The 14,165-nt window shown below is 43.3% G+C and overlaps 1 protein-coding gene across 3 annotated transcripts; it reads right to left on the bottom strand.

Moving 5' to 3' along the window:
• Positions 1-380: 380 nt before the first annotated feature.
• Positions 381-6,401, bottom strand: LOC147896557 (leucine-rich repeat receptor protein kinase HPCA1-like). Of its 3 annotated transcripts, XR_015541781.1 has the most exons (20): positions 6,106-6,401; positions 5,638-5,767; positions 5,413-5,484; positions 5,190-5,264; positions 5,010-5,081; positions 4,765-4,902; positions 4,562-4,636; positions 4,306-4,377; positions 4,102-4,173; positions 3,866-3,934; positions 3,678-3,752; positions 3,498-3,569; positions 3,288-3,416; positions 2,664-3,166; positions 2,240-2,392; positions 2,007-2,149; positions 1,544-1,763; positions 1,213-1,445; positions 451-1,103; positions 381-412 (listed from the first exon to the last, which is right to left on the bottom strand). XR_015541781.1 is itself a non-coding variant. In XM_087381734.1 (19 exons), exons 1-19 carry the CDS (start codon positions 6,245-6,247, stop codon positions 612-614), a joined length of 2,937 nt encoding a protein of 978 aa, XP_087237860.1. In that variant the 5' UTR covers positions 6,248-6,401; the 3' UTR covers positions 413-611. The 3 variants fall into 3 exon arrangements, 2 of the variants coding, with proteins under 2 accessions (XP_087237860.1, XP_087237861.1); XM_087381734.1 differs by lacking the exon at positions 381-412 and having other exon boundaries at positions 413-1,103; XM_087381735.1 differs by lacking the exon at positions 381-412 and having other exon boundaries at positions 413-1,103; positions 3,288-3,398.
• Positions 6,402-14,165: the final 7,764 nt, after the last annotated feature.

Raw genomic sequence — 14,165 nt, 5'->3', positions numbered from 1 at the left:
AAGGCTTACAATATCTTGACAAGAAGATGTGATGAATGTACAAAGGGAGATCTAAATAAGGTGAATGATATTTAATCATTCATAACACCTGCCCAAGATAAAAAAAGCAAACAAAAAGGAAATGGTGTGGAGAAAGACTACAAGAGATAAAGGGAGAGAGAGAGAGAGAGGGGGGGGGGGGGGGGGCGGGGGAGAAAAGGTAAAGATGGTGTGTGAGGAGAGAGAGAGAGAGAGAGAGAGAGTAGAGTCAACCACTTTAAAGTTGCATTCAAGTGAAATGAAGAATAGTCAATATATTGTCCAATAGGAAAAATGCACTTAACAAAAATTCTAAAAATGCCTAATTTTATGCTTTGGCAAATTCGAAGAGTTGCTAGAGGGCACGCCAAAAAACTAATGAACTTCAAAAAAACTAATGAACTTCAAAAAAACTAATGAACTTCAGGGTACATACCTCTCGTACAACGAGCACACGAGATTTGCAGTGCACAAGACGTGAACACTAGAGCGTGGTAGCCAAGACACTTGGTCATCCAAGTCTGAAACTAGCATGACACGTGGCTCAATGAGGGCTTGAATTTCCTCTTGTTGCCTGCCTAATCACGTAGCAATCATCTGGGAATCAATAATCTGCCGCTTCCACTATACTCGAATGAAGAGCAAGTCGAAGATTTGGTGAGAGATGCTGAGCGTTCCACGAATCGTCCGGAGAATGGATCCTTTGTCATTTCTACATCCATGCAAGCGACTGCGCGGTGCTGGAGGTACAGAGATTCAAGCTGTTTCACCACCCACCCCATGCTGGGTCGAGAAGCTGGATCATCCTCCACACAACTGAGTGCAATCTCCACAAGATTGTTCAATGCCTTGATCGGTGGAGACTCTGCCATCAGATCGCCATCTAACAAGAATTCCAACACGGTCGACGAAGAATTAAGCAGCCCGCCTTTCTCCACGAACGTTTTCACTTCACGTACCAATGACTTGCCTCCCTGAATGGGCGCCCTCCCCGTTACCAGCTCCAGCAATACCACCCCGAAGCTATATGCGTCGCTTTTCTCAGTGTAGACATTGGTCATGATGTAGTCTGGATCTAAGTATCCCTGTAGAGGCACATAAAATTCAGTAAGAGCTCGGTTATCGTTATAAAACCCAGATCGTTTAGTGGCAAACTTGAGTGAATTGCCTCGTCGGTCATCATATTATTACTACCAGTGTTCCTTTCACTTCCGTGGAATTGTTCTCCTCTGCGTATCCAAGCTGCATAGAGATGCCAAAATCTGCAACTTTAGCGACTAATCTCTCGTCTAGAAGGATGTTGCTTGATTTTATATCTCTGTGAATGATAGGCGGATTAGCTTCACTATGTAGGTACGCAATGCCCCTTGCAGAATCCAGAGCAACTGCGATCCTTCTTTCCCAGTCCATGCTCATCCCGGTTCGACCTGCCAAAACGCAACTGTATAATATTAATCGAGAGGAAGTAACTCTCTCGTTTGCTCAAAGAGATTCAACCGTCTCTCTCTCCCATTTCGAATGATACCTGATAGGCATTGTCGTATCGTCCCGTTTGGCATATATTCATACACAAGCATCTGCTCCGCTTCTTCGAAACAGAAGCCGATTAGACCAACCAGGTTTCTGTGGTGCAGCCTGGACAGCAGTTCTATCTCAGTTTTGAACTCCGTCGCACCTTGTAAAGAGTTAGTCCTTGCCCTTTTAACTGCCACTCGTTCCCCGGATAAAAGGTATCCTTTGTATACCTGGGCAGGGAATCCAACAACACACATCCTAGACCATTGCAAATTACTCGTTCAAGAATACTGAAGGTTGTCCAACATAAAACTGATCTCCTCTACTTATTTAGAAATCAGCTACTGCCTTCATCAAACTGGGAAATCGTTCGATTTTGGACAAAACTATTGATTTCAGCTGGATAAATTATCAAGAAAAATAATAGCGTAGGCAAGACATGCGAAAGAATCGATTTAGGACGGCAAGAGTACCTTTCCATATCCTCCTTCACCGATCTCATTGTTCCGACTAAAATTGTTGGTACATCTTTTGATTTCATCGAATGAAAACCAGCGTGCACCTTTCAATCGAGGAAACTCTGCGATCCCTCCTTCGCTCTCTGCGATCCAAGATGCTGGAAATATGCAACATAGATTTGCCCATCAGGCCTCCACGGAAACAAGGAACGAGATCTAATTTTAATCGACATGAAGAAATGACTCACCGAAAGGCTTGCTTTGCTTCTCTGCTTTCTCCGCTCTCCTTTTCTGCTTGACAGAGTATGCGGCGATCACCATCATCACTACTGCAAAAACTGACACGCCGACTCCGATTCCAATCTTCGCAGCTGTGCTGAGCTTGTAGACAACTTTAATCTCTGCATTAGGAAAAGCAACGAGAGTATGATCCACATTTAAATACAAGTTATGAGGAGGCAAGGTAAATGAATCGCATCTTGAAACTTCACATAAAGTTATATTAGAGATCAAGCTAGAATGATTTATTCGTATATATGAAAAGGTCACAAACGTGAAAAGGTCAGAAACTTGTGTGCATTCCAGTAAATATCGAGAAAGTTTGTTCACAGGTTTCCGATCGTGCACAAAAGACGAGGCAAAGCACATGAGAACTTGACTTCAATGAATTACCCGGATCGTAAGGGGGGCCATTGAAACCACAAAGCCATGCTCCGACGACGAAAAAATCGATATCCTGATTCTTGAGTACGTAAGATATACTAGCTGCCTCGTTTGGAAGCCATAAATAGATTCTGTTAGGAGGGAAAACCGAAACTGTTACATGAAAATTCGAGACGACTTGCACCACTAATTGGCTTTTACGAAACGTTAGGTTTGATCCGACATATTTGCTAAGCCCATCTGCTACGTGCTGCTCCATTACAGAGATGTAGTAGTCAGTCAAAACCGGCATCTCGGTCGCAGGAAAGAAACCACTTCCCTTAACAGGACGGGCACATTGGCAGTCCCCAAAACCCTTAGGATTGATTGAATAGTCATCAGGGCATGATCGATTTCTGCAATCCGATGTGGTCATAGCAGTTGACGGAGGAGCGGCTGCAACCGACGTGCGGACAGAACGTGTAGTCCTACAGATATTTGGATTGCTAATACAGTATGGATTTCCATTCAATCTGGACACATGAATCAACCAAAACGTATGTCACTATTTGTCGTAGGCGCAACGGCGATCAGCGTTGTAGACAACAAATGAGTGACGTAGTAGCCCCAAACGGCTGAGAAGAGGACACTTACAGTAATTCTTGTGTATAGGTGCCCTCATCAAGGTCGGATATTTCATTGTCCGTCACGTCGACGAGAAGCAATTTGGAACTGGGAGCGGTGAGGTCTAAGGTGCCATTCAACCTGTTCGATCCAAGTGTCCTGTAATTAAGCATCAGTGCATGAATCATTTAGCTTCCTCATTCTTTTCGAGCCTCAAATTCATATCACTAGAGCACATACACGTTGCTGATGTTGGGTAGTGCGAAAATTTCAGCAGGAATACCGCCAGTCAAATTCGCAGATTGCAGGGATCTGTGGGAAAAGGGGCCAAAAGTTTAGACCAGAGGAACATGATGTCCGCCATGTTGATTTCGCAGTGTGTATTAAATGTATTAAAATCGGGATATCGCCATACTTAACAGTAGTAAGAGGTTTGTCAATTTTTTGATCCATGTTGGAATCGCCGAAGAGGTAAATTGGTTACATCCAAGCTCCCTGCCATGAACAAATACGAGACCATGAATTTGCACCCGGTTTTGCATACACAGCACAGCATTTCCTTCGAAATTGCAAAGAAACATCTACGTGCTGCTTGTAGGAACCCTCACAGCACTTGCAGTTTCGTATTGTTCGAAAGGTCTGGCAGCGGACCACTTAGAGCGTTGTTATTTAACTGCCTGCGTCACAGAAGAGAAGACATAGTCAATTAGGCACAGGTGGACACTGGAAAGTAGCGAGTTTCTGATCCGGAGAGGAGCACCATGCTTGAGATAACTGCAGGCATCATCAAGACAGAAAGCCTTGGTATGCTGCACATGATCAGATTCAGATTTTGAGATCGTACAATGTGGTGAGATTTGAAATTTTGCTGATCGTGGATGGGATTGTGCCATAAAGGTTGTTCGAATCCAATCGCCTGTCCATTGAAAGAAAAGCAATGCGATCATGATTAAAGGAAACGCAATCATGCAGCAAACAACTCTCGAGTCTCAACAATAAGAGTACTGACTCTACTGAGCATGAAGGAGATTTATACCATGATACTTACAAAATCCTAACATGTGCCAGATCGCCAATCGTGGAAGGAATTCTTCCGGTAAATGAATTATTGTTCAGTGTTCTGATCACCCAAAATTCAAACCTTCAGTGGTCTGCACGACTGACAAGTTAATCCTTGAAGCAAGAGTGTTCACGTTGAAAATGACTTACTACAATCATGGCTCTATTTCTCTCTCTCACACTTTCCAAACCCCCCAGGAACCATAATATATATACGAATTAAAAACTTGGCAAATTCCACTTACAAATGTTTTAACTGCATCTGTGAGTTGAAAATAGTCGATGGAATGGTCCCTGAGAATAAGTTATTTTGTAGATGGCTTCCGATTTGACAACCATGACACAGGCAAACCCCCACTTAGCCAAATAATACATGCAAGTTACCCATTCAAGTTCTATTGTATATGTACAATTGCTAAAGACAGTTCAATTAAAAATTTTCACTCACAGGTGAACTGTGTTTGTTGATATTGAATCTGGTAGACTCCCAAAGAGATAATTGCTAGAGAGATCAAGCCAGATCATATGCTTGAGCAAACCAATGCTTGCAGGGAGAGGTCCCGTGAAAAAGTTCTGAGTCAAGCCTCTGGACAATGTCACGGAACACCCAAGATATATTAATTATTGTAATGCGCAGCACCGAACGGAAGAAGCATGGAGTGACAATTCGTCCATCGTGGAGGTGTAACGTACAAGAATCGCATCTGCGTCATGTTCCCTAGCCCTGATGGAATTGAGCCGGAGAAATTACAAAACTGCACATACCTGGAAAACTACATGCTGTGAGCCGGACAAGCTGCGAGTGATTTTGCATCATTAATGATCGAAGCACTGGTGAAGAGTTTACAAAAACCAAAGAATGCATTCGCTTACAATCTCCTCAGGTTGGTCAATTTGCCAATCTCATTAGGAAGACTGCCTCGTAGCCTTGGATTAGATGAGAGATCCCTAAGAAGCCAAAGTTGAGAGCAGTAAGGTCTTTCAGCCAAAATTCTCAACATATGACAAGCTGTTTTGAAAGCGTTGGTAGACAGGCGGTTTTCGGCTTGTAAGATCCGCTACCAAAAAAATTGCAAACAATTAGATAGAATTGTACAAATCTTTCAAGTTGGTCAAGTCTCCAATCGCAGCAGGAAGAACTCCATTAAGGTTCTGATTAATAAGAAGCCTGCCATACATGAAAGAAGATAGCATTTTGAGCTTGCCTACAAGGAATGGCTTTTTGTATTGGACGGAGTTGGACTAATGGGGGTGATCGTCGAGCGGATCCAAAGTTCGAAACAAGGCAACGGAAGCGGAAAAGGGTTATTAAGAACTGTACAATTCAGTGACTCGCGTGTTTGTGCTGTCGCAGAAGACACCAACCCATTTCTTTTCGCAAGGATCTGTGCTGGTATCCCAGGAGGAAGGATTTGCAGACCAAGCTGTGTGCAGAGCTAAGAGTGCATTCACTGCATAAAGAAATCGGATTTTGAGTTGATAGAACAGCATAACAATTGCAACAAAACTTGACAGTGGCAGAGATGGCAATAGAACTTGCTAGCTTTGTAGCTGGCTCGTGCTAGACTTTAGATTTAGGATGAGAAATTATAGCTCGAATTTCATGTCGGCCTAACTTTTAGTCCTAAGCGATAGGTTTAAGCTCGTTTTCTTCTTCTGAAGTTGCGGTCCAAAGCTGCAACAGTTCGTCCTATGATGAAGTCGAAAGCAGGAGATGGACGATTCCCTACGTCCTATCTAAAAATTAGCGGGCAGCACAAGGCAACAAAACAGCAGCGATTTGCAGTACCATCTTGTTGGTGGGTGGATGCGGCGGCGGATGGAACGAAGGAGAAAGAGAGCAGCAAAAGCGCAGGGGTGGATGTGGAGCTGACGATGAGGCAAATTGTGAGTGTAAGGAGGGTGGAAAGAGTAGCGATTGTGGTGAACATGTTGAGGGGAGGCGCAATGCAAGGTGGAGCAAGCCTAAAGGAGGAGGGAAGGAGTCGCCCAAGTCAGAAGCTGGTACAAGGGATAGGGAGGGATGAGGAGCTGAGGGTGCAGAGGCAACGAAGTAAGGAAGGAAGCGAGCAAGACAGAAGGGCAAGCTGGTCTACGTCGCATTGCCGTGACTTACTCTGTTATGCGAACATAAATTTGGCGTGTCCTGTGGTGACTCTAATACTAGGACGAGTGGCGGCTGCACAACTTGTTGGGTTGGCGTATATCCCATCATTCAATTCACGATGTTGTGCATATCAACATATATGCATGCCAAAAGTTCTCTCGTTCGAGACGGAGAAGACTCGGTCCTTGAGAAGCCACCATTTATGTACCCATTGACCTGATCTCCGGCTCAACGTCAAGGTAACATTATTCTCGTCAGCCTATCTTTGATTAGGCTGCATTCAGACGATGATGCTTGGCTACAAGCCTCCTAGGTCCACACCAACTTGCTCGATGATGCTTGGCTGGCTACCAACTTGCTCAGCCCAGCACTCATAAATACAACTACCGTTTCTAGAAATTATCATTGGAGGATTCTGACTTTTGCAATCCCGTGAGAAATTATGATTTGTTAATATCTACTTGGGCAGGCTGGTTCAAGCTTGGTGGCACAATGGTGCTGGACAAACTTTGCACGCTTCGAACATCTTTTGCATTAAATCAAGGTGAGAACCAATGCCCCCTTTTGAATCCAACCTATAACTCTAGCAATGGGATACTAATCTAGCATTGCAAAAGGCAACAGTTCCTCATGAAGGCTTGTGTGATTCCAGATTGCGATTTATGATGGCCTAACAGGGGTTTTACACGCTGTTTCAGCCAATCGTCACGGGCGTCGATTATCAAAGATCAATCTTTGCCGTGCAATCAAAGAACCTTCCAAATCAAACTAATGGTGAAAATGCCATTGAAATTGTCAAAAATGAAAAGTCCAACCATTAAAAGTGCAATCATAAAACAGCATTCCATGAGCTAGAAAAGGACAACTAACTAGATTAGCAATCAACAAATGGCAAATCTAACATCTCATGCATGCCAACCATGTCGTTGTGCCATGTCATTCTAGCTTGTAGTCTCCCCATGCCTCAAACTCGAGCAGTTGATGCAGAATAAAACAATGTGGATGGTGAATCTAGCTGAAATAGTGACTGACACACAACAAGTTTGCTAGGTAGTGCCACCAATAAAATCTAAAATTATCGCATATAACCCCCTCCCATTGGACCTTAACGGTCAGAAAAGTACTCCGGTTGAACTTGTTCGATCAGAAAGCAAGCCTTTTAAGGCGGCTCAAGGCCTTTTGACTGCTCATCGCATCCCTGCAACTTCCCTTTGAAGAAAGTGCTCGCGGAGCACTTTACCTCCAACCATAAAGAAGACCAATGTTTGTGGCGCTTGGGCTTCAGATTGAGTTACTGGGCTAGCACTGCAGCACTAAGAAAAAACAAATTCTAGTAGTTTGACAGTCATGGGGCACTTCAAGCTAGTTGTTAGAAGGGTTAGGACAGCCCTACTAGCTTGCATGGGGACATTGCCTCCTAAATAGATGCCCTCTATTATTAAACAACGATCTAGTTGAGTAGACACATATGGATGGGACGGGCCCAAGATTCATGCAAAGCTGCATTAAACATGGGTCAAGGCTTGATCACACAACTCCATCAATGGAAAATTGGCAATTTGGCCATGATGAGGGGGGGGGGGGGGGGAAGATGATAATCATACCCTCCCTACAAAAAATTCAAGGCCACTTTAATTAACACTAGTTTGGTAGAAGGACATAAAAATGTCCTAGGATACTTTTATGTCCTGTTAAATTAACCACTCCTGGAATTATTCAAAGGCATCAGTAAGGTATTTTGGGGTTTTGGTTATTTTCCATAATCGCTTATACGCTGAAAAAAAATTGAAATTATTATGGGTTGGAACTTGCACCTATTACTTTGAGTTCTACCTAAAGTTTTAAGGTCAACCTAACACCGATATTTCAAGCTGTTTTTTTTAGGTTTTAGATAAATGGCCATACTTCTTACTTAGAATGAGTTTCTTAGAGGTTGTAAGTCCTAGAGTCTAAGGATAACTATAACACATATGTTTGTATTTCCTTGGAGCTAGATAATCATATTCATTATGATCTATGGCCTTAAATGTAATTTAGTGAATACTGATGGCAAGGCAAAATTTGATCTTTTACAAATTCTTTGACATGTCTAACAAGTGCCAAACTCAACCATACTTTGTATATGTCTTCAATAGGATATTATGGAGAAGCGTGAGTTTTTAGGGGACCTAATGTCATGTAGAACACCAAATTCAAATCGTATATTGATTGTTCCTTATGCTATAATTCATGCTAAATCCAAGATACAAGGGTTAATGAATATCATAAGAACCTTCATATGTTTAAATTATACCTATAGAGTGCCTCTTATCATGAATGAGTGATACCAATTAAAAACATTTATATGCAGAACACTTATACACGCGATAATTCAAAACTACAAAAGTGAGATTTAATGCGGAACATGTTTTGGTAGTTAATATTAGGAGCACCTAATATCTTTTAGTTTTATCATTTATTATGATGTGTTACTTTTCGGGTCAACGTTAGCTTGGGTGTAGCCAATCGCAAAACTATTTTCGGGGCCATTTTGGGGCCGGGACATGATGTGCTTTTGGGTGAATATTTGAATTTTGCATGGACCCGTGCTCTCGTCGAAAATCTTTTCGACGTCATGAAGGCGCACTGGCATAATAATGAGATGCAATCTATTTGTTCAGAACACTACATAGCTCGACACATGACATCTCTGCACTCCTTCGCACAGCACAGTCTTTGGCCTACGTCACCTGATCACTTATTATCGCGCAGCCTTTTGCTGCAGCTTTCCTGCTTGTCACTAGGCACACACCCATGCAGATCATTAAAATTGAAGGTTGGCTTGGAGAGACCACTGCGCTGGTTCTTGCCATAATAATTAGACACAATCTATCATTTTTGACACTACCGCAGTGCAAACTCTTGCCTGACCACCTGTCGTCATGCAGCCTTTTGCTACTTCTTTGCTCGTAGCCCATGCAAATCATAGGTTGGCTTAGAGAGACCATCGCGCTGGTTTTTGGCGTAATAATGAGACACAATCTATCATTCTGAGCATCGCCTCAGCATAGTCTATGGTGTGACCACCTGTCATCGCCCAAGGTTGTTTTGGAGAGATCACCACACTGGTTCTTAGAGTTATAGCTCCGTTACCTATTTTTACGTATTACGGGAAGAGATCTATGAAAGCCACTGCATTGGTTCTTGGAGTGATATATTTGTGTACCAAGGAAAATGTATTCCGTTGTGCAACCAAGCAAAATGCAATTGATGATATGACCTTTGAGGGGTCCCCTTTAGGGGAAAGGGCCATATCTACGTGCATTATACAATATCCAGGATGCCATTGGATAGAAATGGCATGTCGATATCGCCCTTGCCCCTAAAGGGAATCCCTCAAGGGCCATATCATCAATTGCATTTTCCAAAATTTTAATTCTATAATTTTAGATGTATCTCCATGCAATCACAACGGTGGGGTCGTTGGAGTTATTTTAGCGCTATTTTGGTCATAAACCAAGGAAATTGTAGTCCTTCTTTCTTGGTATTTTAGTCCTTGTTGCAGTAAATATAAAGTATAATTAATTGAGTGAAAGTTGAGCAAAAGAGATTACAATGTACATTTACGTCCAATAACAAGTTATATAAAAATTATCAACTTATACCGAGCAAAAATTGAACAGAGGATCTTACATTTATAAAAACTCGGCAATTGCTGAGAGCCTTAAACAAAAGTTTACAGGTAGCAGCCATAACCATTCAAGTACAAATATAAAAGTTAACAACAATGCATATTGAGAGCCTCAAATTGAACAAAAAGAGAGTACATAAATGCCTTAGAGACCAAAACATTTCATCCATCGAGACAAAAGATCATTGAGCTCACCCAAAAGATTACATCCAGCCATTGTTAAGAGCCTCGTTTGAGCAAGAGGGAATTTGTACAACTCAGTTTTCTGCCAGTCTAGCTTGTTGCATTAAAATTTTTTAAGGAGCCAAAGGAGGATATGATGGAGAGGTCGAAGACCATGCACATTGCCAGGACTTAGATTATGGCCCCCCCAGCAAGTCGAGAGTGCTCTGCTATGAAAATATTGAGGCCTTCATCGACATCTAGGGGGAACCCATACAACACGGCCATAAAGAGGCCCTCTGTGAGCATGTTAACCAAGGTGATGATATTCAGATGTGTGGTGAGTTGCTTGTGGGAACGAAGGGTCTCCACTAGTGCTAGCATTTCTACTCCACATGAGTGCAACGCAATCACCTTATATGAGAAGGCAGATATTATTGGAATCACAGCGCATCGAGGGGGGGACCAACTAGGCATGCTGAAGATGAGTGGGTGAGCAAAAGATGAGTAGGAGAGCAGATGTAGTGACGAGAGTTGGAGGAGGGAACATGGAGCAAAGTAGAGTAGGGGCGAAAAAGAGATAGAGGAGGGGTGTGGAGCAAAGTAGTAGAGCATGGGCTGATCAAAGCAACGTAGTAATATGCCAAATGCCATGGATCTTATATATATTATAAAGTTTGAGCCATCGCGGTGGCTGGAGCCTGGGTTCCATCCATATTAATTGCAGGCCACCACAGTGGAATCCCCCAGATGGGCTGGTAATCATGAAGAAGATGCCATGTTGTGCCACTCCGGTGGCTTGTAATTAACTTAGCCACGATAGACGTGGTTGATGAGAGCCACCACCATCAGGCAGTAATTCTCATTACCATGTCTAATCACTCATTACCATGCACTCTAGTTCTCTACTGAGCATGTGAGTCCGGTGATTGGTAATTTTTACTGCACTCGTAGTGATTATGCATGCCAGAGTGAGGTGGTGGGTGAGCGGTGGCACGGTGGAATTGTAGCCACCACGACAGACGTGGTGGATGACAGCCACCACCATCGGGCAGTAATTCCCACAAAAGTAAATCATGAAGCCTAATTACCTTTAATCCCTCATTACCATAATCTACTGCACTCGTAGTAATCATGCATGCAAGCCTGGTGGTGGTAACTGGAAGCTGAGTAATTGTGGTAACTGGAAGCTGAATAATTGCGGGCCACTGTGGTGGCTGGTAATTAACTGACAAGCCGGTGGATCTTAGCCACTGCCACCACATACGTGGCTGGGAATCTTAGATGCCACCACCTCTAAGCATTCATTACCATGCAAGTCAGTACTGCTGCCCTGAATTATTCAAAATTCAAGCCAACCACTATGGTGGCTCTCACCTTGACAATAGTTGGGCTACAACCATAGCGGTGGCTCTCACCTTGACAGTATAATCAGCTATTCCATTCCCTTAACTGTTTCCTCTTATATCCCTCTCGAACGTTGCGTTCTCCCTTGCAATCTCAAACCTCCACTTCCATTTCCTTGGTTGCTTCATCGTCTATCCCTCTTGACCATTTCTTTCTTCCTTGCACTCTTCCTACAGCTTCTATCCCCTCTTGTAATGGACCCTGCACAGTCTAGGACCTCCTCACACAATCTTTCCTCCCCCTTCGCAGCACAGTGTGAGAGCTCCACCTCCCATGATCTTGAAATCATGACATATGGGAGCTCCTCTCTTGCTATTCAAAAGCCCAATTTGGATGCTCTCCAAAACTTCACCAAGATGGTGCAGGAGGTGAACATGAAGGAGGGACAACTAGTCTATCAAGATCACAAGATTACCATCAATGAAAGCCTGATTGAAAAGGCTCTAGGAATTTCTTGAGGTAGTACGCGAGCACACTTTTTTGAGATGAAGTGGAAGAGACAGGATAAATTCTAGACATATACCCCAACACTTAGATTAGTAAAGATGGTGGAGTCAAGATTTTGAGCTTGCCAACAAACCTCCAAGATGTACTGAAGAAGACCATTCACTTCGTTTCTGATACGAGAGGAACCTGCAAGTTCTGGCAAGTTCAAGCTGTAGTAGAGCAACTGAAAGGACGTGATGTATCTTTCTCAAGGGCGATCTCCAAGAGCGTGTTAACCAACCTGAAGAATTGTGTGCATGGCAAATCCCAATTGACATCTCAGTCCATTGGAGTTGCAATGCACCTGATGGCATCTACCCTGGAAGGGATTTTTGAGCAATACGAGAAGCAGATGTCTCAGAAGGTGACTTTTCTACAAGAGAAAGCCACCGATGCAGCAAAGGCATCGCAACTTGAGAAAAGTCTCAGGGAAGGTGCAGAAGCCAAGATAGAGGAGGCACAAGCGAGGGCCTTGTAGGTACAAGAGTAAGTTGAGGCCGCCACAAAATTGATCGACATGGAAAGGTATAGAAGAGAAGAAGCAGAGAAGCGCCTGAAGGAGCTCCAAGATAGGCTTGAAGAATTGAGAAATGGCGGAGACATGGTGGACAAGGAGCTAGAAAAGATGCAAAAGGACCTTGAAGATCAGAGAGCCGAAAAGAAGGGTCTTTACAAACGGTTCTGCAGCATACAGAACTCATTGAACATTGAAAAAGACCAGATGATGGAGGAGCTGAAAAGGGGGAATGCAGAAACCAGAAAGGTGATGCAGGAACTGCGAGAGAGCTTCAAGGCCAGGAAGGATGGGGCAGAGAGTAGCTGGGGTGGAGAAGACAACGAGGCAGCTCCCCAGGCTAGGAAGGATGTAGAGAGTAGCCATGGTGGAGCAAGTTCCAGCCACCACGGTGGAGAAATTTGCAGCAGCCACGGTGAGGGTCATTTTTTTGAAACACTGTTGGAAGTCCAAAGAGCAAGCTACAATACCCTGCAAGAAGATCACGATGGATGTTTGCAGAAGCTTGCAGTGGCTTTCGATAGTTATGAAAAGGAGCCCGTCGCCCTGCAAGATTTCCAATCTAGAATGGAAGTCTTGGAAACCGCCCATGAAGAAGTTTTTCAGGAATTTACGAAAGTTCAACAGATGCTAAGGGATTTAGATGAAGCTGTTGCACAGAGTGAGCAAAAAGTAGAGGAGATGAAGGAGAACATCCGCAACCTTAGGATGAGGGATGAAGGAATCAAGGAGCAACTTCGTCATGTACACAGCAAGACTATGGTATTGACGGCCGCAATAGTAAAATCCAATGCCTATCCTGCTATGTAGCAGGATCTGAAATGCATGGTCTACCATATCCCCATCATAGATGATTGCTGTATCTGGTGGCATGCATGCTACCACCCTGTACACGTTTTTTGCTTTGGAGTGTGGGTGCATAGAAAATCGCTATGTAGAGAATGCCATTTGCCATTGCCCAGGTTATGGATAGATCAAATGTGCTTGCTTGCTACAGCTATCTACGATGAGAAAGTAGATGCTGCAGCTCAATTTGCCATTTGGGAAAAATATCTTAAAGACAAGGAGCTCAAATTGAAGGTCAAGACTGAACCTGATTGTGAGGAAAAGGAGCCTTAAGGGAGGAACTAGCCCCCTTCAAGAAAGGAGCAAGAAGGGCTGAGCTTGCAACCAAGAAGCTCAAATAAAGGAAAGAGGAAGCGGCATTAAGGGAAGGGCCGACATGAAGGGAAGAAGTCTTTGAGATTGTAATCTATGTAATCAATGTGTAATCTATTGAATTGTTGATCTTCTCCAAAGTTTACTTGGGCAATGTTTTCTCAGCTAAGTGACTAGATAGTGTCCTTTGATCCACGCCAGTGCGGTGATAATAATGAGATGAAATATTTTGATTTGACCTGTAATGTGAGATGAAAGATTTTGATTAGATCACTAATGTGAGACCAAAAGATTTTGATTAGTGAATTAATGTGAGATGAAAGATTTCGATTAGACAACTAATGT

The sequence above is a fragment of the Dipteris shenzhenensis genome, chromosome 11 (assembly GCF_047967505.1).
Source record: "Dipteris shenzhenensis isolate YYH24624 ecotype China chromosome 11, Dip_SZ_1.0, whole genome shotgun sequence".
Taxonomy (NCBI): Eukaryota; Viridiplantae; Streptophyta; class Polypodiopsida; order Gleicheniales; family Dipteridaceae; genus Dipteris; species Dipteris shenzhenensis.
This window is presented reverse-complemented; position numbering and strand designations above follow the sequence as displayed.